The sequence below is a fragment of the Chanos chanos genome, chromosome 3, assembly GCF_902362185.1.
Source record: "Chanos chanos chromosome 3, fChaCha1.1, whole genome shotgun sequence".
NCBI classification, from domain to species: domain Eukaryota; kingdom Metazoa; phylum Chordata; class Actinopteri; order Gonorynchiformes; family Chanidae; genus Chanos; species Chanos chanos.
The window spans coordinates 19,730,826-19,758,389 of record NC_044497.1 but is presented as its reverse complement, the minus strand read 5'-3'; the positions used below and the strand labels follow the sequence as shown (position 1 = coordinate 19,758,389).

Sequence of the window (27,564 nt, the reverse complement as noted above, 5' to 3'; positions counted from 1 at the left end):
TTACCAGAGAGACTTTCCTGTCATTCGAACCAAGGAAGACCCGCGGTATTCAAGAGTAGTGACCTGGTGAAACGGTCAGCAGTACATTGGCTTGTTCCTGATTGACAGCAAAACAAAGCTCAGTTTTGATTTAATGGAGATCATGATTTATTCACTACAACCACAAAAAAGCACACACACAAAAAACATTGTCTACTGCAATCTGAACCTTTAAGCTCCGGTCTGTTCCTATTCTGAAATTAGAAATATCAGTAATTATCTAGTTTTTGCTAGGAGACACTGTCGCTGATTGGGCGTGAGGTTAAGAGGATTGTTGCGTCCTGCCAGTAGCTTCGAGTTACAACATGGGCAGGCGCAAATGAGGCAACAAACCGATTTATTTATTGTATGTTCAAGACGGAGGAAGAGAGTGCTGATGTGAATTTCTCTTGGAACCTCCGGGGTTCGTGTTAGCCTGCTGTCTATCGGACTGTTTTTAGTTGTACGATGGACATTAAAGACTCCGGAAGCGTTATTCTGACAGCTTACCATTCATTCACAGCCTCCAGGATACATTTGGTGGATGAGAACTATGCACATTTGTCACCGAAGCATCCGTCATTAAACAGGTAAATAGCAGGGAACAACTTTGCAAACCTTACACATTCTTCTGTTTGTCAGAACGCTTTAAGAAAAGCAAATAAATTAAACAAACACTTGCATTTTCGCGACTAGCTCCTTTTTTGAACGACCTATTAGCTGGAAACTGGGAACAACAGTTAAATAACTGTAGCGATGGAAGGGTGTTTTTAGCGGAGTGTGAATAACTGAACGCTTTTGACTGCAGCGTTGCTGTAGCCTGTTGATGTTGTTGTTGCTGTATTAATCTAAACGCTACGGATTCATAAGGTTTAGATAACTTTATTTAACCTAAATGAGTCAAGGGACACTCGACGCGATTAGACGCAACAGAAGTTGTAGACAAACGTTCCTTATAAAACAGATTGTGACCTTTATTAAACTACTCTCGGCTATTTTCAACTCAGTTATTCAAAAATGGTCAAAACTGTTTGCCAAGTACCGGTCAGCCGCCTTTCCTCCTCTTTGTTGAGTATGTCTTTATTGAGTAACTGAAAGGAACGAGGGTTAAAGGAAAACTCTGAATGCATTCATACATCGGACAGCGTTATAGTCCTCATTTGTTTGAGGTATCTGAGACAAAGGAGTGAAAAATGCCATCTTTTGGCTGAAGTCAAAGTCTTAAGACTGACTCCTTTATAAATAAGAAGAATCATTTTTATGTGTGCTCTTATATGAGGATTGTTTAATGTGACGTTATGTTCTCAGTGATAAGATTATGCGGTGCAGCCGTAAGTTGACTTGGTTGGAACTGTAAGTTAACCTTAAAAGAAATCTTTTTTGGCTGCAACCTTTGCAAATGTGTTGTACGCACTGCTGGCATGTAGTTGTGTTTACAGATGGACTGCTGTTTTTTTTGTTTTTTTTTTCTCCTGATGCCTTGAGTCCCCCCCTAACACACCCACCCACACACCCTCACACACAAACACGCACACACACACCCTTACCCATAACTAATCATAAATCCTGACATTATCACACCACCCTCAAACAGGAATACACAACATGTGCACCTAACTCCTTAAATACTGTCCATGACCAATGACTAGCCTGGACCTTACATACAGACATCTGCCCTCCTCCCGGCATGCTTTTCTCTGTCTGTCCTGTCTGCTTGGTTTGCCCCTGGTGTGTCTTCAGGAGACTAATGTTGAGGCTGTGTCGGCCGGGGACAGACTTTGATGGGGCAGACGGCCCTGTGAGGAAAAGACTGGAGACTGCAGAGCAGGACTCAGCCATTAAGTCTTAAAATATTTACGTTACGCTGCGGTGGAGAGAAGGTTTACCCTGGGGATGTTTTTAAAGAGCTCCACGTTTGTCTTATCTTTGTCAGATCCCATGGCCTTCATCTTGTTTCGATTTATTTTTATGGCCAAATCTTTTTATGGCTCTTTACTCAGGAATCATCGTGGAACAAATTCCAAAGCAACAGTCTGGTTGAAAAAGGAAGTTAATAATGAGGCCACTCAATGGATTTTCTTTTGTAGTAGTAGTATAAACCAATCCTGTTTGGACTGAGTGTAGGTTTAGCTTAAATAAGCATTTATGGAGCGACTGTGTTTTTTTTCTTTTCCCCTTTGTATTGTATATATCAAGAGCATGTAGTGGTTAGTGTAGATCACATCTCATTTGACTCTGTCCTCTCCTTTGTTTTCATCTCTTTGGAACCCCACACGTCCCCCTTGCTCAGCTGTTCTTGCCAAACACATTGTTTCCCTGGTTTGTTCAGCCATCTCTCTCATGTGTGGTGATTCTGTGCGTGTTTACTACAGACAAATCGGAGAGCTAGCCTGAGTTTGGGGGCATCTTAAACATGGAATATGGTATCAGCGAGTACAAGTGGGCAGATTTGGGAGGAAGAGACTTTTGGGTGATTATGCCTGTTCCAAACAAACAAACAAACAACCAACCAGTCAACCAACCAAACAAACAAACGTGATTGATTTGTTTGCCCAGTTAAAAGACTTTATAGGAAGCCAAATGGTCGGCACAAGTTTGGTAAAAGCCATTTGGTTGGCAGGGCAGTGACTGACGACCAACACTGCAGCATGTGCCACAGGTTTCTGATACAATCTGTAGGAAAAACTGCTCTTGCCCTCACATTGTGTACAGCACACAGAGATGGGACGAGTGAGTCTGTTCACTGACATCACTCCAACAGGCTTTTTCTGTGTGTGTGTGTGTGTGTGTGTGTGTTCATGTTTGTTTTAGAGGTGGCACGTGGAACAGAGCATCTGGGTCATGAACAGAGAGACTTTTCAAAGTTCCCCTCTGTGGCGTTTTGTCTGGGACACAAAAACTGTCCCTTGCCCTCGGGTGTCCTTGGCTGAATGCATCTTTTGTGTTGGGTTGAAAAAGAGTGATTCTGTCTCTTAAACCACCTGCACGCTCAGTGGACCTGTCATTTGCCTCTGGATATTTTCACAGGTGAAAACATAATCGGCCACATGTCAGAGATGGGTGTCATTGTCATTAGAGCTTTTTACACAAAGTGAAATAAACAGCTTGGGCCTCATGCAGGTTGTGTAATTCTGACCACCATTGTGTGTTTCTTTTATAATGTCTCTCTTTCAGTCCTGCCGACCCACTAAACTGCATGGTTTTTACTTTTCAGCCCTGCTCAGAGGTTGCATCAGGTGTGTTTGACTCTAATACAAACAGATGCACTGCCTAGTGTAAGTCCAGCACCAGAGCAGAGCAAGGTTGGCAGAGTGGATCGTATATTTTATGGTAAATTGCAGTGTGCTGTGTTTTAACTTCCTCTCAGTTTTGATCATGTGGCACACCTGAGGAAGTTGCTGTTGTGTTTGGCACAGCAAAACAACTCCTGTTAGTTGAGAGTAATGTGTTTGTTCCTCTACTATTGAAAGTTTTCACACACACCTCCCCAGTGCTGTTAACTGGAAGGAAAGTGCCATGTTTGTGTCACTAACCAACAGAAAGTTTTTTTTTAAATAAGGGGCGTGGTTTGGTAGTGTCTGAATATTCATTACTATTCATTAGTAATGTGTTCATTACTTTGACAGTTTCAGCCCTGCCACTTTAAGAGTGAACATTGTCCCTTAAGGACATAGATACACTCAGAAAATAAAGAGCAGATCTGACTGGGAATGAAAATGAAAGCAGACTGGTTTCCAGAGTGAAGTCACAGTGCTACATTCACCTGTACTGTGGAATTTTCTCATTCTTAGAACCGGAGCTCCTGTCCTGTGTACCCTGATGTGTGAAACTGCATGAGTCAGATCTCAAGACTGAGGTCAGAACAGGAATGCAAAGTAGTATCTCTTTTCTTCTCTATGTCCTCTTAGAATGCCCTGTACACACACACACAGGCACGCACCTTTTCCTCATAAAATTTACAGCGCTGGTTCATTTTGGGCCAGACACAATTTCACGGATAACGGACATTTGTGGTTAATGAACTCATTGAGGAACAACAAAGAGTAAAGAACAGCATCAACATCATTTGGAACATCGAGTAATGTGATGTCATTAGAGAGATGAGGAAAGAAAAAAAGATAGAGTCAGAGATGAGGAAATTCCTTGTTGAAGAACCTTTCTGACAATGTGGCTTGGCTGCATTCCATTCAGACACAGTCAGCCTGGGCAGAGAGAAGACTTTAGTCATGAACATTTACGTACACTCTGGGAGAGGGACAGGTGAAGGATTGCACTCTTTCTGAAGAGTTCCCAGCCCACTGAAAGAGAGAGAGAGAGAAAATCATCATGCAAAGGTAATTAAGCTAATTATCTTCTAGAATAGGATGGGCTTCCTGAGTGGTAAAGAGCTTGTTGCTCGTATATCTGAGCTGTTGTGAATTTACAGCGTCGTCGAAAAGATAAACGCATCGACGTGCTGTTTGTTTTTACCGGATAGAATTGGCTGTCAGATGCTGGTCAATATATACTCATAGTGTTTGTTTACTTCTGTGGCCTCCGCATTTTGAAAGGCGGATGTCATAAAATGTCACCTCTGCGTTTTCAGCCACATAAGTTAACCTGCCGTTATGTGACTTAGAAAATGTGATTTTCTGCTCTGTGTTTTCTCGTCTCAGGAGATGGGAATCTGCTCTGTGTTTTCTCGTCTCAGGAGATGGGAATCTGCTCAGTGTGTTGTGACTGGGACTGTTTTGGACTGTATGGGTTTTTCTTCAACAGTCATGCCCTGTTCAAATGAGCTTCAAACCACATTGTCTTTTGGGGTCATTTTTTGGTTTTCCTTTCTTTGTTTGGCACTGGTTTTGTCCTCCAGTGTATGGGTTTGTGTAGGAGGGAGTCATATTCAGTGTATGGGTTTGTGTAGGCGGGAGTCCTAGTCAGTGTATGGGTTTGTGTAGGCGGGAGTCATATTCAGTGTATGGGTTTGTGTAGGCGGGAGTCATATTCAGTGTATGGATTTGTGTAGGAGGGAGTCCTATTCAGTGTATGGGTTTGTGTAGGAGGGAGTCCTATTCAGTGTATGGGTTTGTGTAGGAGGGAGTCATATTCAGTGTATGGGTTTGTGTAGGCGGGAGTCATATTCAGTGTATGGATTTGTGTAGGAGGGAGTCCTATTCAGTGTATGGGTTTGTGTAGGAGGGAGTCCTATTCAGTGTATGGGTTTGTGTAGGCGGGAGTCCTATTCAGTGTATGGGTTTGTGTAGGCGGGAGTCATATTCAGTGTATGGGTTTGTGTAGGCGGGAGTCATATTCAGTGTATGGATGTGTGTAGGAGGGAGTCCTATTCAGTGTATGGGTTTGTGTAGGAGGGAGTCCTATTCAGTGTATGGGTTTGTGTAGGAGGGAGTCCTATTCAGTGTATGGGTTTGTGTAGGAAGGAGTCCTATTCAGTGTATGGGTTTGTGTAGGCGGGAGTCATATTCAGTGCATGGATTTGTGTAGGAGGGAGTCCTATTCAGTGTATGGGTTTGTGTAGGAGGGAGTCCTATTCAGTGTATGGGTTTGTGTAGGAGGGAGTCCTATTCAGTGTATGGGTTTGTGTAGGAGGGAGTCCTATTCAGTGTATGGGTTTGTGTAGGAGGGAGTCATATTCAGTGTATGGGTTTGTGTAGGAGGGAGTCATATTCAGTGTATGGGTTTGTGTAGGAGGGAGTCATATTCAGTGTATGGGTTTGTGTAGGAGGGAGTCATATTCAGTGTATGGGTTTGTGTAGGAGGGAGTCATATTCAGTGTATGGGTTTGTGTAGGCGGGAGTCATATTCAGTGTATGGATTTGTGTAGGAGGGAGTCCTATTCAGTGTATGGGTTTGTGTAGGAGGGAGTCCTATTCAGTGTATGGGTTTGTGTAGGCGGGAGTCATATTCAGTGTATGGGTTTGTGTAGGCGGGAGTCATATTCAGTGTATGGGTTTGTGTAGGCGGGAGTCATATTCAGTGTATGGATTTGTGTAGGAGGGAGTCCTATTCAGTGTATGGGTTTGTGTAGGAGGGAGTCCTATTCAGTGTATGGGTTTGTGTAGGAGGGAGTCCTATTCAGTGTATGGGTTTGTGTAGGAAGGAGTCCTATTCAGTGTATGGGTTTGTGTAGGCGGGAGTCATATTCAGTGCATGGATTTGTGTAGGAGGGAGTCCTATTCAGTGTATGGGTTTGTGTAGGAGGGAGTCCTATTCAGTGTATGGGTTTGTGTAAGAGGGAGTCCTATTCAGTGTATGGGTTTGTGTAGGAGGGAGTCCTATTCAGTGTATGGGTTTGTGTAGGAGGGAGTCATATTCAGTGTATGGGTTTGTGTAGGAGGGAGTCATATTCAGTGTATGGGTTTGTGTAGGAGGGAGTCATATTCAGTGTATGGGTTTGTGTAGGAGGGAGTCATATTCAGTGTATGGGTTTGTGTAGGAGGGAGTCATATTTAGGAGGGTAACAGATTGTTCAGCAGGCACTTCCATAACTTACACACACGTATGAGCAGATCAGAGTAGTAACAGGAGAAGTAGCAGCTTGTTAAGTTGTTTGTCTGTGTGTGTGTCTGTGTGTGTGTGTGTGTCTGCGCGTTTGCGCGTGTGTGTGCGTGTATGTGTATGTGTATGTGTAAACAGCGAGTGAATTCAGTAAGCTTGTAGAGTTGGCTGACTGCAGCTATGAGTCATATCAGTCTTATAGTAGTGTATGTGTGTGTGTGTGTGTGTGTGTGTGTGTGTGTGTGTGTTTGTGTGTGCATGTGTGTGAGAGAGACTTTGGATTGGTTGTATGGACCACAGCATTGAGTAATGCCTCTGGTTTCCTTTGATTTTATGGCTCCTTTTTAGTCAGTAAAGTCGAACTCTGGATCAACAGGATCTTTTGGTATCAGTTGAAATTCTCAGGTTTCATACTTGCACAGAAAAAAAAACCCCACTGATATCTTGACAGCTTATTTTAAAGCTGTTAGCAGTCCTTAAACACACATGGTCTATGTAATGACCATGTCCACTAAAACATAGAGGTTTTCACGTGTAACCTGCCACTCAACCAAACCAGATACTGTAAGAATAGCAAGCTGTAAGAGAACTGCTGAGGTTGAGGTGAAGTCTGTGAGTTAATTAGACAGAGAAGATCTGAAAATCTGTGTGTGTGTTTCACTGTTTTCCATTGGTCTGTGTGCTGCACTAAAAAGAGTGAAGAGGTCTCTCACGGCTATGTTTTTGCCTGATGAGATTATATGAGCCAGGACGTGAAACCGTCTTTTCCTGTTTTCAGGTTGTGGTCCCAGGCCAATGGCTGAGTCTCATGTGATTAGCGTCAGAGAGCTTAAACCTGATTAGATTTCATTTACCGCACTCTTATGTATGTACAAGTGTTTCGCACTTGGGGAAAGTCGGAAATGTGCCTGCTTATTGGCCGCTGAGTGTCTGTGGTCCAATCACAGGTTTTGATTTTATTTTTAAAATTAACTTCGGAAAATTTACACCCGTTACCCAGAAACCTGCTCTCCCCTGCTCTGCCGCAGTAGCCTGGAGGAAACAGAAAGTGATGAAACTCCAGAAATGTGAGGTATTCTTTTACCTCTTCCTCTCTTACAGAACTGTTGATCAAGCCAATTGTGAAATGTTTTGTTATCTCTCTGTTGGGTTAGCTCAGAGAACAGGATTAATCTCTGTATGCCTGGTTTGTGTTGTGAGGACATGATGTCACTTTAAGCAAAGAGTCCTCTTTCAGCAGAAGTAGTCAAACTCACATTATGGACCCGGTAGGGATTGTTTTTGTTTTGTTTTGTTTTGTTTTGTTTTTTCTTAAGGGTGACAGTGGGAGGGGTCATTTAGGAGAGAAGAGGGCTGAAGAATGTTTTCTTACCTCAGCTGTTTATCTGTTTTTGTATGTTTATGTGTGTTTGTAGCCAGTTAAAATGCTACTCACACAAGAATTTTATCAAGCCCTAATCCTCCCTCACAGAAAAAAAATAAAATCAAATTTACCTTTCTTTCTTTCTGTCTGCACTTCTAGAATACTAGAGCTGACACATACCAGATTTCCTATCTCACATCTCACATCTGCAGCCTGAACAGTAGCAGTTGTCCGTTTGCACTGGTATCAGAGTACACACCACACTTATTACTCACTGAACTTTATCCCCCACTAAATCCACAGCTTTTCTCTTTTCCTGTGTCCAAACACGAGTGTGTGACGTTACAGGGGTGATGCGTGTCAGCCTGGTGGCCATTCAGCGTGAGCAATGTCCACCCTGAGGACTGTAACAATCACAGGGTTGACAAAGAAGCACTTCACAGTCACAGGCCGACACACAAGGACACAGTGTCTCGCGAGGATGTGACATCAATTCACGTGAATGGGGCTTCGTGAAGACAGACCCTTGAAATTCCAGAATAAGGAATTCATCACCACATTGCCTTGTTGTAACTCATTCTGACCACCAACTCTGACAAGTTTAATCTGACGAGGATTGACCAAACCATCTTCACTTGACTTGACTTCTCATCATAGTTCTAATGGTTGTTCGACCAGCTTGATTGAGCATCCTTGGGCCCAGCTCCTTTAACCATAGACCATAGTCATGGAGTCCAGTCTGCCAGGTTAATGTGTAAGGGTCTAGCAGCACTTGCATGGCACATTGATCTTTTTGTGAAGACATCCTGTTGTTAATGGTCTTCCTCTTAACCAATTTTTAAGACGAGTGAAGAACATGCTGACTGTGCACCCTGTGAAGTGCCTTCCTAGGGCCGTCATAACCACAGGGCTTCCGTTACACAACACAACAGAGACCACTGACTAAATATAGCAGGCTCCGGGTGGGAGTCAAAGGAACAGCTTTGTTGGGCGCTACACCCACAAGGGCCACTTGTCCACATGTGCCTGAGGCAGCCGGTGATGCTGATCATTGAGTCATCCCAACTCGGATGCCTGTTTCTGCCACGGGGGTGGTGCACATGGAAAATGGATAGATGGACAGATAGATGGATGGATAGATAGATGGAGCACGATCTTCTGTGGACTTGGTTACAGAGAAGCTTGTGATGGTGATGCATGTGACTTTCTTGTTTATGGTGTGACTCCAGTGATCCATAGCAAACCATCTTGGCCTTAAAACTAGTGTGACTGAAAAGAAAGGACTTTGTGTTTGTGATAGAACACACAATGTGGAAAGTCTTCATTAGATATTGTCAGGCTCTGTCCAAGTTGGACTTTCACGTGCTCTCCAAAGCTGTTTTTTAGAAACCAGATGTTTCTTTTTCATCCCATGGACAGGTTTAGGAGGACTCCAACTTTTTGAAACATTTTCTCTGATACCAACAGGGGCTTTTCTCATTTCTGCAGTCAGGGGGAGAAAAAGAAAAAACATCTGCATTGACATTTTTATAGGATGAGCTACAGTCAGCTATTTGGCACCAGCTTTTGATTTTCATTGCATCTGAAGCGTATACTGGTTTAATCAATATGAGAGATGGAAAAGGCTTTTATCAATTACATAAATGGATGTAGTGTCCAGTATAATACACTTTGACACACTACATCTAGATCTTTTTTAGTATATGGACTTTGACAGACTCCATATAAAAGTTTTTCAGTGAAGGGCATTGGGGTCTGGGTTTTTCTTTTACATGACCATGATAAGAAAAAAGATAACAATTAAAAAAAAAAAGTTCATAATTGGTTATGATTGTCCTTTTCTTTTTTTTTTTTTTTTTTAAAAAAAAGTTATTAGTGTTGGAGCACAGCCCTGGCAGTGGAGCTCCAGTGTTTGCATTTTTTGTGGAATTAGGTCATGGTTTTGAGGGTCTGTAGCTTTCTCCTCAGATTACTGCAGCCTGTGAGGGCGTCCGCACCATTGCCACATGTTCCCACTTTATTCTCCATCACTACTGACCTACATACGCTCCAGGGGGGCTCAGTATCTCAATACATCTGCTGGACGTGAAGGATCAATTCCAATATGATAACAAGAATCAGCCGTTTCCTACTCCGTTTTTTTTTCTTTTCTTTTTATTGCTTTGAAAGGGGCGTGAATATCAAGAGAGGGTTTTCCAATGCAAATGACAGATATTGTATGAGAAACAGATAAGAAGGGATATTGAAGCAGAAGTTGACAAACAACACAGACTTTCTGTTTCAAATGTATAAAAACTTGATGGTAATGGATTTCTGAGACAAAAATATCAGTACACTCTTACTTTCAAGGTTTTATTTATTCTCAGAGATGGTTCGTGGCGGGCCAGGTATTTGGGCATGGTTGTTGTTTGTTTAAAGGAAAGCTTGTGGTGATGTGAGTGTTTTGGTGATTAGCAACATCTGGAACTGATTTTGCTAAATTAGACCCATTTTCCTCCAGCCACCCCCACAGCTGCAGACCTCTGAGATTACCTCTCCACTCCTCTGACTGAGTGTGGCATGGACGGAAAGCCATAAAAGAAAGAGCACAATGGGTCTCCAATGAGATCTGAAGAGGAAGTGTGTGCGTGCGTGCATGTGTGCGTGCGCGCGTGTGTGAGTGTGTTTATGTGTATGTGTGCATGTGTCTGTAGTAGAACTGACTAGATAGAAGTAAGAAGCTTCAAGTAGTAAAAAAAAAAAAAAAACAAGTTGGCGAAAAGGAGAGGAGAGGCAAGGCGGGGTGGAGAAAGAGGGAGCATGTGGGCGAGAGAGAGAGAGAGAGAGAGAGAGAGAGAGAGAGAGAGACGGAGGGAGGTTGGGCAGGAGGAGAAGTACTGTTGAAGTCAGGAGCTCCCGTGGTGCAGGATGGATGGATAGATAAATGGATGGATGGACATAGAGGTATGTGGGTGGAGAAATGAGCTTGGGTTTCACAGTGCTCCTGAGAGAAGGGAATCCTAAGTTAGACTCATCTGTGTGAATTCATCTCTCTCTCTCTCTCTCTCTCTCTCGCGCTCTCTCTCTCTCTCTCTCTCTCTCTGCAAGTGGTCTTTGTTTCTGTATTCTTCCTCTCAGATCTGCACAGACAGATTTAATGTCCTCTTTTCCTCTGGCCAGCTGAATGAGGGACAGAAAGGTAATCTGTGTTTTCCTCTGAAACACTAGCCAGACTCTGTGTCTGTGTGTCTGTGTCTTTGTGGATGTGTGTGTGTGTGTGTGTGTGTGTGTTTCTGGGAATATTGATTCTTTTGAAGTGGGAGGCTGTGGAGGAGAATATCAGTTACTTTCCACAGACTGATGAAGAAATGTTAGATGAAGATTCGCTTTTGCGGTGATCTCAAATTTGTCCGAATAGTCATCCATCTTTTCATCTCAGGGATCTATGAGTTTTCTGTTTCATTTACTTTGTATGTTATGATTTGTGGAACCATTTAAGTGGCTCTGAACAATATTGATTCTGTTCATTTAGGTAGAGCTGAAATACAATTTGAAAAGCTATAATGTAGTTAAATACTTCTTATTGCCATACTGCAGCAGATGCTGTTTTGTACCATGTCAGGTTATTTGAACACTTTTATGATTTGAATGGCTTTTTAGACCTGTTATTTTTCCAGGACAGATTTCTTTCTGGAAGAGGATATGTTATTAGCTGTTGTAGGTAAAAACTGTAGGATCTGAGAGGCTGACAGAGGACTGTAAAAGTGACGTGTGTGTGTGTGTGTGTGTGTGTGTGTTTTCAGTTCAGCGTTACATGTTCAGTCCCACAGCTAGGTCTTGTGGTTGTCTTTCTTAAGCTGATTACTGCCTTTTTCAAATGCTCTGTAATATGAAGAATAAGGGGGATATGTGTACCACATACCTCCCTGAGTATCTCACTCCATCTGTTTTGATGTTCTAAAATGTGTAACCTAAAAGGTTAGCGTTTTTTATTTTACATTTAAATAGTCTGGCTTTTGATTAAGAAATATCTTTAAACAACTGGCAAAAGGCTGTGATACCATGCTGTTTTATGTAACACTGAAAGGAACAACAACAACAAAAAACTACAGGAATTCTGGTACAGTGATCTGGTACAGTGGCAAGTTATATCATGAATGCTGCAGTTTTGGGGATTAAAAAAACAAACAAACAAAAAAAGCCCTATAAAAAACAAGCCATAATTTGAAGTGAATGTGCTGTTGTTTTGTGGCACTGATCTGTATAGTTTGATCCAGTGAAGTGATTTGGGTGAATACCTGTCTGATGGATGACATGAATGCGGATGTTTCATTTTGGTGCTGATAAGGGATCTGTGTGCTGAGTGCCATTTGGCCGTAGAGCCTCTTCTGATAAACTATGCCAAGACTTTGTCATGGTGATGGTAGAGGCTACTGTGATAGTAGGGGTAGAAGGTTCCTAGGCTTTGAGCCCCATGTGAATGCCAGCGTTAGCAGCCATGAAGATGTATGAATTAAGCCATATTGATTCTTTTTTTTTTCTTAACTCTAAACAAACGTGCCTGATGTGTTGACATACCCGAGTGATGACAGGAAATGAGGTCAGAGCATAAGCTTAGTTTTGCTGGACAGCGTTTTTGCGACAAGCTGACTCCGTCAGCCCCAGGTTATCAGACTCAAAGAGCCTGTGATGGCTGAACTGTGCTGGTCGCTGATTGGTCATATGGTTACACTATCTGAGTGTGAGGATGTGCTCTCCATCTCGGCAAACCTGCTTTTCTGCACACATGACATATTTGTTATAACTCTGTCAACAGTGTTGTTTCTGGCAGGCCTGAGGTGAGATCTCACGAGGCCTGAGGTGAGATCTCACGAGACCTGAGGTGAGATCTCATGTGTTCAGTATACTCTGATTCTGATTCTGTGGAGAACTAGTTAGAGCTTGCTTTTTTTGGGATATACTCTTGGCTTTGAGTAACTGCAAACACACTGTAGGAAAAATCCACTGCCTTTATAAGTAACTCTCCCTGAATCCATCAGATCTGTATCAGTTATGCTATTAGTCCCTGTCTCCATTAAGGGTGCAGTCTTTCATCTGTGATGTTACTGGTGTAGAGGATCTTTTAGGTATATGATTCTGTTTGTCTGAGTGCAGGGAGAGCGTGTTTGTTTGTTTGTTTTTGGTTTGAGGTAATGCATCCTCCCACTGAGAACACCGGCCTGTTTGTCTCATGCTTATTCAGGATTCATCCGATAACTCGTTTTGGGAACTCAGTTTTCACTCTTGGGATTGGAAAGCCATTAAGAGTGAAGATCTGCTCTTAACTCCACCTGTGCCATCATTCTCCATCGCAATGATCAATAACTTCCTCTTAAGTGGGTTTTGTTCTGCTTCCTGGCACCGGGATATCTGCACGCTTACAACTCTTCATCAGCTAGTTTGTCTTTATCAATATTTGAGTAGAAAAGTAACAAGCAAGAGTTGAGTCGCACTGCGCTCGGCACTCTTCTACTCTGTTTTCTGTAAACTGGTTTTGCATTCAGTAAAAGCCAAATTACATCCTGCCCTGGCCTGGGAAAGCCTTCATTTCATTAAAAGTTACGATGGTGACTGTATACAAGAGATACTACAAAGAGAAGGGTTCCCCCTCCTCTTAAACTCTCTCTGTCTATCTCTCTGTGCTCCCATGGTCCTCCAGCTGTTAAGAGAGATAAGAAAGCAGAGCTCAAAAGGAGGTATTATGGGCTTTAGCCAAAATGATCTCTCCTGTCTTTTACCCCTAAGCTTCCTGAGGGCTTTGTGAGTGGCAGGATAGTTTGTTTGTGTCTATGCAATGAGACATAATGAGTGGACTGTGTACTAAAATTGTTGAGGGGAGGTGAAGGTGGTACCATGTTGTTGGCGTGGTTCTGAATTCTGCTCCTCTTGGTGTTTGGTAGATGCCTGTGCTATCTCATCATACCCTGTCCCCTCAAAACTACGTCACGAGCAGGGCTGTCTGTAATTAGTGGGCTGAGATGAGACATGGCTGCTGACTGTGGATGCAGTGGTGTGGGAGCAGTGTGGAGGAGTGTGGTTTGATGCTGGCCTCGTGTTCACGTCAGGGATCGACTGTGCTTTGACTGGGTCGTTTATGTAGTGGATCGACTGTGGTTTGACTGGGTCGTTTATGTAGTGGATCGACTGTGGTTTGACTGGGTCGTTTATGTAGAGGATTGACTGTGGTTTGACTGGGTTGTTTATGTAGTGGTTTGGTGATAATAGCACATTGGCAGATGCAGAGGAGATCTGGCTGAAGTGAAGAAAATGAACTTGTGTAGTAATTGATTTATCTTTGTCTGTTGTCAGCTGTTCTTGTCTGTTGTTCTTATCTTTTACTATGGTTGGTATGGTTTCTTTCATTGTCAGTAGTGGCTGACATTTCTTCTTTTTGTTTCTTGAAATATTGAAACCATTTCATTTCCTGTCATGACTGGCCTATCACATCAAGTCATATTGCTGTGAAACTGTGCTGTATCGCTGGCCTAAAGTAGTCCTCTCAGACAATTTGAATGATTGGCTAATTTGAACTTTACCTGTCTGTTGTTTTCTGTGTAGGAGTGAGGTTCGGCATTTCACTCTTCCTGTCTTGCCTTCTGGGAGAGGACTGTACCACAGGCCAATAAGGATGAGCTCAGCGGAGGCGCCGACTCCGCCCAGAGAGCACCCCTCCACCCGGCAGTCAAAGGATGCCATGGATGACTACTGGAGCGAGGTGAGGAACATTGAGGAGAATTGCCACGGTAACCAGGAGGAACAGCTGGAAAGAAGCAGCATGGATGGTAAGGAGAGATTAATGAATATTTATCACTCATCTTCTACAGAACATAGCCTTCAGTGTGTTGATTCAGTGTATTGAATGATGCAAATAGATACCACAAGCTGTTTGTTCTATTAGAAACATATCTGATGTATAAGGATTTATACATTAAACTTCTAAGACCTTCTGCTGATGACTTGCTGTAACAAACTTGTTTGATACCTCCGTGCATCAGTATTGAATCTGTGACTTCTGATTCATTTAGAGGCGGAGCTTGAGGAGGCGTGGCTACACGAAGCCGGCCTCTCCATGCTGGTGTCAGGCACTGTGGCCGACACCCCCGCTGAGGCCCTGCTATCCACCCTCACGCGGTCTCAGGCGGCTATGGTGAAGAAAAGACTGGATAATTACACTCAGACCATGCGCAAGAGGAACAAACAGCCTACCCGTCACGTCAGGGATGTGTTCTCCACCGCTGACACCTCGGTGAGCACCAGGCTCCGAATCAGGGCAAAGACACAACCCAAATATTTCCCTCTCCATATAATATTCACCTCCAGAGGAATGATTCAGGAGTCAACAATCAGTTTATGCTGTATGATCCACCAAAATAATGAAAATGTTACATTTTTGAAAGGTTGTACACCAGAGCTATGTCCTATATCTATATCTATATCTGTATCTATATGCAATATTCAAATGGATGCTTATAGATAGAGCCACTGATAAAGTTAGTCTTGTAGCCTCCATATGTAAGTCACAAGCTTACTGGATCAAATGGGATACCATTCATCTCTTCTTCAGCTGAGTTCCCAGCTGAGCCTGAGTGGTTTATTAATGACACACGTTAGCCATCTGTGTAACCCCGGCTGCGTTCTCAAGCCTTTTGTCATACTGGTCATACTGGAGTTATTGAGACAGCCAAGCGTCAGTCTTATTTCTGTATGATATTTTCGTGCAGTCAGGGGGACCTAGGCATTTCTCTCACCTCGTATGCCTGCCTCGTTTTCAGCTGTCGTGTCAGCTGTCCTCTCCTGGCCCTGTCCTCAAATAGATCTGTTCCACTGACTTACGCTGGAATGTGGAAGATGCATTCTACAGAACAGCATGAGGAAGTCCAGGTTTGAATTCAGCCGTGTGTGTGTACAGGTCCATCTCTAATAATAGATGTCTGAGACAGAGGACAGACTCAGGGGTTTCGCAGTAAGATAAGCTTTTGACTTCATCTCCTGTTCAACTGAAAGGTGACATCAGACGCCTTTGTGAAATTCCCTGGGTTAATTTAGTGACAGGTGAAAACAAGTGCCTGTTGCACTTTAAATAACCACTTGTAATCAGACATTACTTGTCTTTATGGTGGAGTTCTTCTAATTCCGTCCTGGGGGATGTACAGGCCAGCAGATTGTAGGTCTGTACCAGTACTCTTCATTGAGTTTGATTAACACACAAGTAGTATCCAGTGTGACAGTGATGAACCAGGGCCAATGATTTCTCTCCCATGGGGCCCTGGAGTTGAATTTAAAGCACTCTGCTTTTAGAGCAGCGGTTTACTATCATTGAGGAGGCCAATCAGAATGTTGTTTTTCTCTGATCACCCAGAACACTTCTACCAGGTGACTGATCATCAGTGAGCAAAACTTAAGCACTTTCAGTTTGTTCAGTTCTCTTAGTGAGGTTCATGTTTATTTTTCCTCTTTCTCTGAATTCATGATGTCAGAATGGTTGTTGCCTGCTTGCCATTATAGCACAGCCTGACAGTCACATGCAGAGAAGGTGATGTTCCAGTTTTGTGGGATTTATGAATATATATTAATCTAAAAATGCATTTCATCATATCTGTCCTGTGCCAGTACCTCACAATGCACGGCGTGTTTTTTAAGGTTTGGTGTTGGGAGTGTGCCATGCAAAGGGAACAAATGGTGTTTGACACAGATCTGTTGGAGCTGAGATCACCAGTGAGTTGGTTTCTGGAGCTGTCAGTTATGAGTCAGGGCCCTGAAATGGTCTGGCAGGCTTTTCTGACTCAGGACCAGCTGGAGTGACAGTTGAGACGCACTCTCTGAATGCTTAGACGCCGTCAGAAGATGTCCAGTATGTAGGACACCCTGAAAACTCAACAGAACGTGTAGATGAATATTGTCCATGAAACGTCCTTTTGATCATCAGCGCTGAGGTGGAGGGAGAAAATCTAATAATGGGTGCTGCCCCGAGCCTGTATGGATTCGATTTTCTTTAATGAGAGGGTTGGGATGGATGGGAAAAGGATGAGCTGTGTAAATATGGGCAGTAAAGCATTGCTCTGAGTAGCTTGGCCCTAAAAGCCCAGTCTGCCCTGTAAGGCGTATGTCTTAACATCTTTGCTTTTTGCTCATTTGGCAAAGGCAAAGGGAAAGGGGAACACTGATCTGAAACACATGGGGCCTTGTTGTTTATGTTTCCAGCTCTGGCTTGTCAACAGATGACGACGGATGGTACCCTGGTTTTTAGATGGGCACAATAGCACGTGTGGCTATGTTTTACTTTGTTTTGTGCTTTTTATTCAAGCCTGAGCGTTGTACTAAACACACAGTATGTCCATATATGGTCACAGTGAGTGGAGCTTTTTAGAGAAAGACTGATCATGTTCATTACAAGCCGGCATGTTAGGCTTTCAGCACAGTAAATGACCTGTGAACTGGATCAAACAATGATGCCTGTTCACAAGATCACTTAGTCAACTAAAGAATGTTCTAGAAAGGATTAGGTTCCAGGGATGGAATGATAATTAGATACTGTGGCTGAAATTGTACTTCAGTTAAACATGCTGTAAATTTAACATATGTTGTAGTTCTCTCTTTTCTTGTGTTGAAAATGGTGTAATTTTCTGTTGTTTGTGCTGCTACAGCCTGCTGAACCAACTCCCCCAGTCTCACCTAATGGACAGATTGCTCCAAGACTGCCTAACTGGAATCCCCCAAAAGGTCAGTCCACATTTTTCACAAACTCAGGAAAAGTTGGAGGGTTTCTAGATAAATAACAATTAATCCTTCATGGTTAAGGCAAGCATTTTAAGTGTTTGGCTAGCTGGGGTTTAGGTCCAGAGTGATCCTTATGCTCAGTTGTCTCCTCTGCAGAGAACCATGTGCCGGAGTTCCGGCAGCAGGAAGATCACATCCTCTCGAGTGAAGTGCCGTATTCAGATGGTGTGGCAGTTCATCGGAAAGGCAAAAAATGCCAGGACTGTCAGAGGGTCCGCAAAGAAGACAAAGAGATGCCTGTGAGTGTTAAATTACCTCTACCCCTCCACATCAGTCTCCACACCATCTGTTGGCCACCTCCCAAATGCTTACTCAGATCCTCAGATTGCACCAAATACATTCAAGTTCTCAATATGAAAACTCTTAATGTTTGAAGAGTGATGTGTATCGTGCCAGATCTTGTATCTTCTCTTAGTGTTCTTCTTTGTCTGTGTCTCTTGCCCAGACATTTCGGATAATGAAACCAAAACAGGGTCTGACCAGAGTAAATGATCTGTCACCGGAGGACATTAAGAAGATCGGCTATATCGCTTTGATAGAGTTGACCACTTTTTATGATGCCCTTGGCATTGAACTGAAGAGGAACCGCACGGGACGGAGCAAGGCACGAGGTGGGTTTCAACCCGTGGCCCGTTAAATCACCTCAAAGGTTGTTTATTTACTGAATGTGCTGTTGTGAACACTCCCTCTGTTCTCTGCAGAAAATGGCATATTTGGAGTTCCCCTGACGACGCTGCTGGAGAACGACCAAAAAAAATTTCCTGGTTCCAAAGTTCCTCTTGTTTTCAAAAAGGTACATGTCTCGATGATATCTCTTTAGGCTCAGCTTTTCAGCAGGAGTGGCCGTATAGAAGCATGACAGAGATTGGTTTCTGAGGGCAAGGCTAGATCTCCAATGGGGATTCTGGGTATGGACATTCTGGAACCTTCTTGCTCAGCGCTTCAGTGGGGTCAGTTCTCTGGATCCGTCCTTCCTTCCTTAGCCACAGCTTCTGTGCGATAATCTCGGGCTGTTTTGACCCGAGTGACCCTTTTGTCATTCTTAGGGAGTCTTTCCCCAATAACTCTCTCAAGTAAGTCTCATCCCTGCCTCAGCGCTTTCCCGTAAGAGGGAAAGAGGCCCCTTTGCTGCTCTGTTGTTGTTAATTTTTCAGTGCCAAACGGAAATCAGATTGGTCCTGATAGGAGCTTCAGTGCTCTTTTGGCTTTGTGTCAGAGGGTGTGAGTGCTCATGCTGGTTAAACACAGTAAATACCCTGGAGTTCTGGAGAATATTCCAGAACATTTTCGCTGAACTTTAGCTGTTTCTGAGATGTTGCATGTGACCTCAGGCAGAGTAGGGAAAGTGAAGGAGAGCTGATGGACAGGAAAAGTTGTTGAGTGTTAAATTTCAAACATGTTTGTTTTTTTTCAGAGTTTGAATGATTTTATTTTGTCGTGAAGTTGCCTGGTCTTGCACAGTCAGCCATAGAGGAACATTCACTTACTTATGATTCTGTAAATCTATGCTGACTTTGCCGTACTGTGCACAGCTCTGTATTATCCATGCAAATATGACTTCCCGGTGTTGTTAGGTTTATGATCCACCAATTGTTTCCACCTACCACACCTGATAACTTTTACTGTAACTGAATCAATGCACCCTCCCTGAGATAAAACCTGATTTGTGAGTGTAGTGAATGAACTGAAATTGACCAGTTATAAACACAGTATCACTAGGATTTAAACTACAGCAAAGTGTTGTTGTAGTGTTTGGTGGGAGAGGCACATTCATGCTCTCTGGGGGAAAACAAAAGCAGACTGCTGTTGTTTTTGTAATCCAATAATGTAGGGTAAGTTTGTTTGAGCTGAATCAGCTGGTTAGTATGGGATCAACCAAGGCTAGAGCTTTGATGTGGCAGCAGAAATAGAATTTGAACACTGGCTACTGACCATTGTCTTGCTGTTTAGATTCAGGTACATTAGCAAGAGCCTAGCTGTCTGGAAGTGTTGTCATTTAGAGAAGATAAAGAAGCTTCTATCTACTCTGAAATGAGCTGGAATGTCGAAAAGGCTTACGCTGCCAATCAGTGTTTACAAATAATACGAGAGAAGCAGAGAGAGGCTATTAGATAGATTAAAGAGAAAAACAGTCGATCTGAGGCAACCAGATGTTTTAATACATTTTTTTTCTTTTTATTGAGATTGTTTGTTTATAAATGAACTGAATTCCTATGGCATTACCTCCACTAAAAATGGTTACAGTGATTTAACATCATTTTTGTGCGTGTGCGTGTGTGTGCGTGTGTGTGCGTGTGTGTGCGTGTGCGCGTGCGCGCGTGCGTGCGTGCGTGCGTGCGTGCGTGTGTGCGTGCGTGCGTGTGCGTGCGTGCGTGTTGTCTTGCAGCTGTTGTCTAAACTTGAGCAGTCAGGGCTACAGACGGAGGGCATTCTCAGAGTGCCTGGCTCAGCCTCCAGAGTAAAGGTACTGCAATCACACATTTGCATTCAATCCTGACCAACCATTTTTTCACAGTTTTTTTTTTTTTTTTTTCCCTTTGCCCATTATCTAAAGCTCTGGGGCCAAGCTCCTTTGAGAGAAACAAAGGAATGTTCATTTTTTTTTGTGAAAAACTGCATTCCATATTACCTGCTGGACTTTCTGCTGGGGAAGTTCTTTTAAAGAACTTCAGTGTAACTTGATAGGTGTTTTCAAAATCCTGGAGGTGTTGTGAGTTGGTTGTGGTGGAGCTAAACAAATTGGAACCCTTTTTCCTGGAGAGGTAATCCATTTTAGCCAAGGTTTCATACAGCCAAGCTGTGTCAATCAGAAGGTGTTTGTGACATGAGGGAGGAATCCTGACACAAGTTGGTGTGTTCATAAACCATTTTTAAAAGACTGGCCCATTTCTGTTGCTCCAAATCCACCTCCCCTCTCTTCGCTTCTCTTCCTCTCCCTCTTTTTTTTTTTTTTTTTTTTTTTAGTTTCTACCTCTTAATTGCTTCCACATTGTTTGTGTCCTGTGTGATTTTTTTTTTCCCGTCCATGTGCCAAAGCATGACCTGATTAGAACTGGTGGTGTTTTTTTTAAACGGTTTGGCCTTGCCTTTCTGTGGGGTCTCAGCAGACGAGCTATCCCAGTACCCTGAGCTTGTATCGGGTGGCCTGGACCCTAACGAAGCCCAGAGCTGCTGGAGGTGATTTCTTCCTCTCCTCCCCAAATGGATGTGTAGGAACAGCTGTGTGTTTTCCTCCACATGGCTAGGATTACCACTGAAGTAATGTAACTGGACCCCTCTCTCCTCATTGTGGAAGCATTCTACCCCCACAACCAAGTTAAACATGGTTAAATGAACCAAAGAACTCGCGCTAAAAAAAGGCCAGTGGCACATTCCACAAGGTTAATAATGAATATCCACAGGCTTCTAAAGCTTCTAAATACTTCAGGATTATAATTCTGTAAAGCCTACATTTTAGCCTGGAATAACCACATCATTAGTTTGCTTTGGTTTGCTATAATTGTTTCCATTTTTGTTAGCAGGTTTTTTTGTTTGTTTGTTTTACATCATTTTGTTTTCATGTGCTTTCATTCTTTGCACATATGTAGTTTTGCATTGAATATTCCAGCAGTTAGACTTGCCCAACACAATCCCTGAGTTTATCAGGACAAACAGGTTGCTTGGCCGTGTTGAAATGAAGGATTGTGCCTGAAAGTGAGTCTGGATCTGCTCTTGGGGAAAACGTCTACCCCCTGCACAGAAATGGGAGCCCAGGGAAAACATGATATTGCTTTGGCTGTAGGAGGCCTCTTGATTTAAACCCTCTCTTTCTGTCCCTAATGAGCTCCACTGGACATTTACTGCGTCCTATCTCATAGTGTTGCAGAGGAGTACGCTTAGCTTGACTTCTCCTGTACTGAGGCTCTCCTCCCACTCATTATTACAGCCAGTCACATCAGGCACCGCGGCCTCTACTCTGATTTGTATGGCGCCAACACAGGTCGAGGATTACACTCCCCTAACACACACACACACTCACACTGCTTTTTCTTTCTTTTTTCTCTCTCTTCTTTTTTTTTTTTTTTTTTTTACATACGTTTTTCTTTTTTTTTTTTTTTTGCTTCACAGTACTTGCGGCAGGAACTGGAAACCAAGTTCTACGAGGACAGTTTTGACTGGGAACAGGTGCGGCACAATGATGCAGCGGGCCTGTTAAAAATGTTCATTAGGGAGTTACCTTACTCCCTCCTCACGGTCCAGCACCTTCCAGCCTTCACCGCTGTTCAGAGTGAGTCCCAGTACACGCAGCTTCTGTTCCAAAGCCTACACAGTGAAAGGCCTGAGGAGAGAGATAGATTCAGCTGTGGTTAAAGTACAGCTAAAGGGAAATCCTACAGGACTGCCGTCCTCCACGAGGAAGGAGTTTCCTACACTGACAGTAAACTGAATGTCACATCTATGTTGGTCACAAAAATGTAAATGTAAAAAAGTAAACTAAAATATGCAAATACCTATTTAAAAGTCAAGCCCACACAGCTTTGCATTTGTGCACAAAGAAATGTTGTTTGCCTTTTCACAGGCCTTGTCTGCACGGGTCCCTTAATGTTACTCTGAATCAGTGTCAATATTTGCTACATTGTAAGAACTTCCTATTTGTAAATTTGCATGAAATGATGTTGCTTTGCCAGAAGATTGTTTTAACTAAATATAAACAGTACTCAGCATGGTTCAGAGCCAAATACTCCTTGTGCAAACATCTTTACCTGTCATTAGTATCATTAGTAATCGGATGAGTTCTTCTTACGACATGTTAAATGGCGTTTTTACCCTGGTCTTTGTTTATTGTCTTCACTGCATTGAAGATGTCATCATTTCCTTTTCTGAAGCTGTTTTTGTCATCTTCTGAACACTTGGTGCTGTCTCTAAAAACACACACTTAAGCAGCTCTGACAGAGAGTGTAGACTGTAGATAAGGTGGTGGGGGCAGTTCTTATCTCTGAGAGGTGCAGGGATGTGTGTGTGTGCTCAGATTAAGTGGACTCTTCTCTGACCTCACAGATATCTCCTCGCCCAGACACCAGATCCAGGCTCTGCACCTCCTCGTTATGCTCCTGCCTGATGCCAACAGAGACACACTGAAGGTGAGGGAGCCGTGATGCTTCTGTGGTCTACCACAGATGGGTTGCATGGCAGCTGCTATCACAAGTTCCTAGAGTGTTGGACTGAAATTGAGAAAACATGAAGGTTTTTGGTTCAAATTATATTATAAACTTGGACCCAGCTGAGGTGTTGAAATGTTTTTTCTATCCCCTTGGAGAGGGAGAGCCTGTCTTGCATACTGTATGTTTTAAGAGTAATTGACTAGATATTGGAAAAGCATCCGAAGGTTGTTGGTTCATTTCCTGAAGGGTTTTCAAGTTCACTGAATGCTATTGCTGTTACTTTTATAGACATAAACTACCTGGTAGCTGCAGGGTTCTGATTTATTTCATTAAAGAAACGGAAATAGTGTTCTCAACGTTGTTACTGCAGATGCCAAAAAGTATGTACTTATTAGACCGTGGATTTAACCTGAATTTACTCAGTGATCAAATTGTAATTGTAAAATGAATTACATTGACTCTCAGTGTCTCTGTGGAGGTAACTGATAAATGACTGTAGGTTAATGAGCGCGCGTGTGTGTATGTGTGTGTGTGTGTGTGACTCAGGCTTCTTTTTCTCCGCTGATTTCTGCAGAACGACCTGCATTACAGTGAGGATGAGAGATCCTCTGTGTGGCATTTATGAGCTCCATTTCCACCTCTTTTCTTTTGAACTTCCAGACAAGCTAATTGGGTCTTTGACAGGAACGCTGTCATTTGGGAGGTCTCCAAACACCCACTTAAAACCTGGCTGTCAGGGTGAAGTGTTACTGCGGTAGAAAAAATTATGGCAAAAGTTTAGATAAGGAGAACACACACCTCTTGCCAGGTGCATTTGAATTTTGAAAGCTGCAGCTGAAAAACCGGTTGGATGAATAGTCATGTTACGGCTACAGTTCAGTCTCTGGATGGGTTAAAAAAAAAAATGAATGGAGTCCATTGCAACCCAAAGGTGAAAAACTCCTCTGATGGGCTGATGTCACAGGGAAGATGTCAGCTGACAGTGAATGGCCAGACTTCCTTTTGACGCAGGTCATCAAAAATATGCGGGGCTTTTTTTTTTTTTTCCTTTGGTATTCTTTTGAAAAAGAGAAAGCAGGAAAAGGAAACAGACCATAGTGTGGCTTTTCCTTTTGTTATCCTTTTAGAGACCATACAAACATGCAAACATGTAAATGTGCCCTTTTAAATGTCAGTGTTCTGCTATGGCCAGTGTTTGCATGTTAAAAAAGACACCGAAACATGCTTAAAAGACATTAAAACTTGCCAGAATTAAACAACAGAGCGTTTTCAGTACGTTAAATAATTTGCTAACATTTTAGAATCAGACCAAGATCCAGTATCCTCTTTGTAATGCGCCAAATATTTAAAAAATACGGAAAAATTTTAAAAGATGACAAACTGACTAAACCGTATTTTAACAATGGCTTGTCATTATTTCTGCACTTTTCATTTGCCCAGGAAAAGTCATGAAAGTTACATAATGATTGCAGAAATGATTTGAAATATATACTTGAGGGTAATTATTATTATTATTAGCATTAATATTATTAATACATTAGGTTATTATTATTATACATTATTGTGTGAGATATTTAAAGCTCCTGATTTGTTGGTGATTTGTGTTGTGTTGGTGATGTTTTAACACTGGCAGAATTTCACTTGTGGTTTGAGATTGTGATTAGCTGATAGTGTAGTGTTCTCATGCTTTTGGTGGATTTTCATTGGTTGATTTGCACTAGCACTAATGTCTAAAGTTGGGCAAGCTTTACAGGATGGTTAAGGCTCTGGTTTCTCCCAGGCCTCTACAGTCTTAGCTCTGGCTGAAAATGATTTGTTGGTTGTGTGGTTTTGTGTTGTGATTAGTAAAGGTAGTTCAGTGATGTGATTCATCAAGTTGGTTCTGTGTGTCCAATTTGATAAGACTGCACTGTGCTGTGACTGGTTAAGGTGATTCTTTGTGTGACTGATGTGATTCTATGATATGATTGGTCAAGATGGTTCTGTGACGCGATTGGTTAATCTGTGCATGATGGACAGGCTCTGTTGGAGTTTCTGTGGAAGGTGGTGGCTTACGAAGAGAAGAACCGCATGAGCCTGTGGAACGTCTCCATGATCGTGGCACCCAACCTCTTCACATTTCGCAGCAAGAACCCCAAACAGGAGGAGATGCAGGAGGCTATGGGGGCAGCCCACCTCGTCCGTCTGCTCATCACTCACCAGGACCTCCTCTGGACGGTACAGCAAGTGACGCAAACTCACACACAGCCTCAAACAGACTAACGCCACAGCCAGGATGGACAGCATCTTACTTTAAAAGCTGCTCTCTAACAAGATTCAGTGCTTGGCTTAATCAAACACTCTATGTGTAGCCCACCAACTCTGGTGAATACATTTAGTAATTGCACTGAGAAACACAGAGTTTGAAAAATCTGAGAGACAGAGATGATACATTTTGTCATTGCTATTCATACTCAGCTGACTGGTTTAGACAGGCCCTACGGCAGTGAATACAGCCGTCTCAGGATATTCCGTTCCCCTAAAAGCACACTCGTATGAACCAGTGGATCTTCAGTGTTATTTATTACAGGCTGTAATAAGTCTGCCCGTTAATCACGAGGGGTTTTTATAAACCCCTCGTCCCAGCTGTCTGAGACGTCTGAAAAAGCCAAGCCCAGTTTGGCCCCTTTCTCTAGGCAGGACTCAGGCCCTGGCCAGACAGATTTATGGAGCTGTTTTTGGCCCTTAGGTCCCCTCCTTTCTGATCTCTCACGTGAGGAAGATGAACGAGGCCTCCATGAACAAGAAGACTCCTACCTCAGAGAAGACCAAGAGGAGGCTGCTGAGGAGGCGTGTCCCAGAAAGAGAGGAAAAGAAGAATGAGGTAAACATGCACATACACATGCACACACACATACACATAGGTACATACACATGCACACTCACATACACACACATAGGTACATACACATGCACACTCACATACACACACACATAGGTACATACACATGCACACACACATACACACACACATAGGTACATACACATGCACACTCACATGTAGGTAATCTTTATTAAAGAGCTTCAACTGGTTTCAAGCCGGTCAGCTTTGAATGGGCTTGGTGTTATTATTGGTTAAATAATTTCTCACAGCTGTTTCATTGTGTCACTAAAGTAAGCTCTTAGTGGTAAAAGCTTTAGTACACGTCAAATCCACACTAACTCACCCATATATGATTCATAGGCTTGTTTGCACAAGGCCACGCTTTAATTTCCCTTTCTTTTGGTGTGATTTTATAACAGAAAAGTGAAGTGAACTGTCTTCACTCATGATTCATCCTCTGTAACTCTGCTGGTCTAAGACACCCGCAGATCCCACACTGATTTCCCTAACAGCAGCTTTTGATAAAAACAAACTCTTAAATTCATTCATTCATTCATTCATTAAGGTCAGTTTAATATTTGTGTATCCACTATATTGAACAAATCAGTGTAACTCAATCCAGTATCACCACTATGAGTTTCCAGTCACTGTGCAGACCCAGTGTTCAGTTCACCTCGGCCCCTTCATAAATGCAGTGGACCTTTGTTTACAGCGCTCAGGCGTCCCAGATGGGGTCATCAGGGTTCACGCCCCTCTTCATGCCAAGGTCTCCATGGCGATACAGCTTGACAGTGAGACAAAAGCCAAGGACGTAATGGCGCGCTTCGACGTTGAGAATGGGTGAGCAGACAACAGTAGCGCCTTAGCCATTTAATGATACAACTGTGTGTGACAGAAACTTGCTGAAACCCTGGCTGTACAGGTTCACCATTAACCAAGTTCCTCTTTTTCCTCCCGTGCCTAGGCGAGGATCCAGGAGCACTAGTCGAAGGCAGAGACAGTATTTGTTTGAGGTTGGAGGCAACATAGGTATGCAATATAATACTGGTAGAATTACTCATTTATGTTTTCATAAGGCAAACAGTGTCATGGTACATCCGGGTGTGCATTGAGATCAGATCTTTTTGCAAACTGATTGTATTAACTGATATGATGTTTCAGGTTTCAAGATGCTGAATTACACTGATCTACACAACAACGAAGTTTTGTTTTGAAGATCTTTGGTGTTTCACAGTCTCTGATATTCCAATTTTTACAGTAGCTATGATTGTCATACCTGATCCAGCTCAGCCCTGAAATCTCTAAAAAGTTCAGTCAGGCATGTCTGCACTGGATTAAACCAAAACAGGGCAGACGGGTCTGGAATGATGGAGCATTTGATTTATGTTCTGATAGTCCAGGTTCCTTTTTAACGTTAGTTTGTTTGTTTTGTAGGAGAACGCTGCTTGGATCCAGATACTTATCTCCTCGAGGTGTATCGTGTGAATCCCCACTGTGAATGGGTGTTAAAAAGTAGAACAAACTGAAGGTGTTTTAGCTCAGAGCAAAGAAAACCACTTCGGCTCACATTGCTAGAGACCCCTTGTGGTGGTCCTTAGAAATGAACTTTAAACTCTGGGGGAGCGTTGCTATGGACGGATTTATCCCTCACAAATGACCGGAGAAGCACTGCAGGAGTGGCATTTTCGTTGGAAAAGCTGGTCTGTTGTTGGACTAGCTCTTCTCCAACGGTTATGGGATTCACAGCTCTTCTATGGAAGTCTTGCCCCCCCCCCCCCCCCCCCAAAAGAAAACCCAAGTTTACTTGCATTGAACATAACCAATACAATCTAGTGCTGGTCACTGAGATTATTTTGGTGCCAAAACTTCACACAGCTTGTATTCACAGA

At 42.9% G+C, this 27,564-nt stretch overlaps 1 protein-coding gene across 1 annotated transcript; it reads left to right on the top strand.

Moving 5' to 3' along the window:
* Positions 1-486: 486 nt before the first annotated feature.
* On the top strand, positions 487-27,201 carry arhgap28 (Rho GTPase activating protein 28). Its single transcript, XM_030767639.1, is given in 15 exon segments — positions 487-608; positions 14,498-14,676; positions 14,920-15,140; positions 17,539-17,614; positions 17,735-17,910; positions 18,117-18,282; positions 18,373-18,464; positions 20,058-20,135; positions 21,779-21,938; positions 22,709-22,791; positions 24,832-25,029; positions 25,541-25,675; positions 26,388-26,515; positions 26,640-26,704; positions 27,110-27,201. Coding segments are annotated over 15 exon segments (1,971 nt in total).
* The last annotated feature ends 363 nt before the right edge of the window (positions 27,202-27,564 follow it).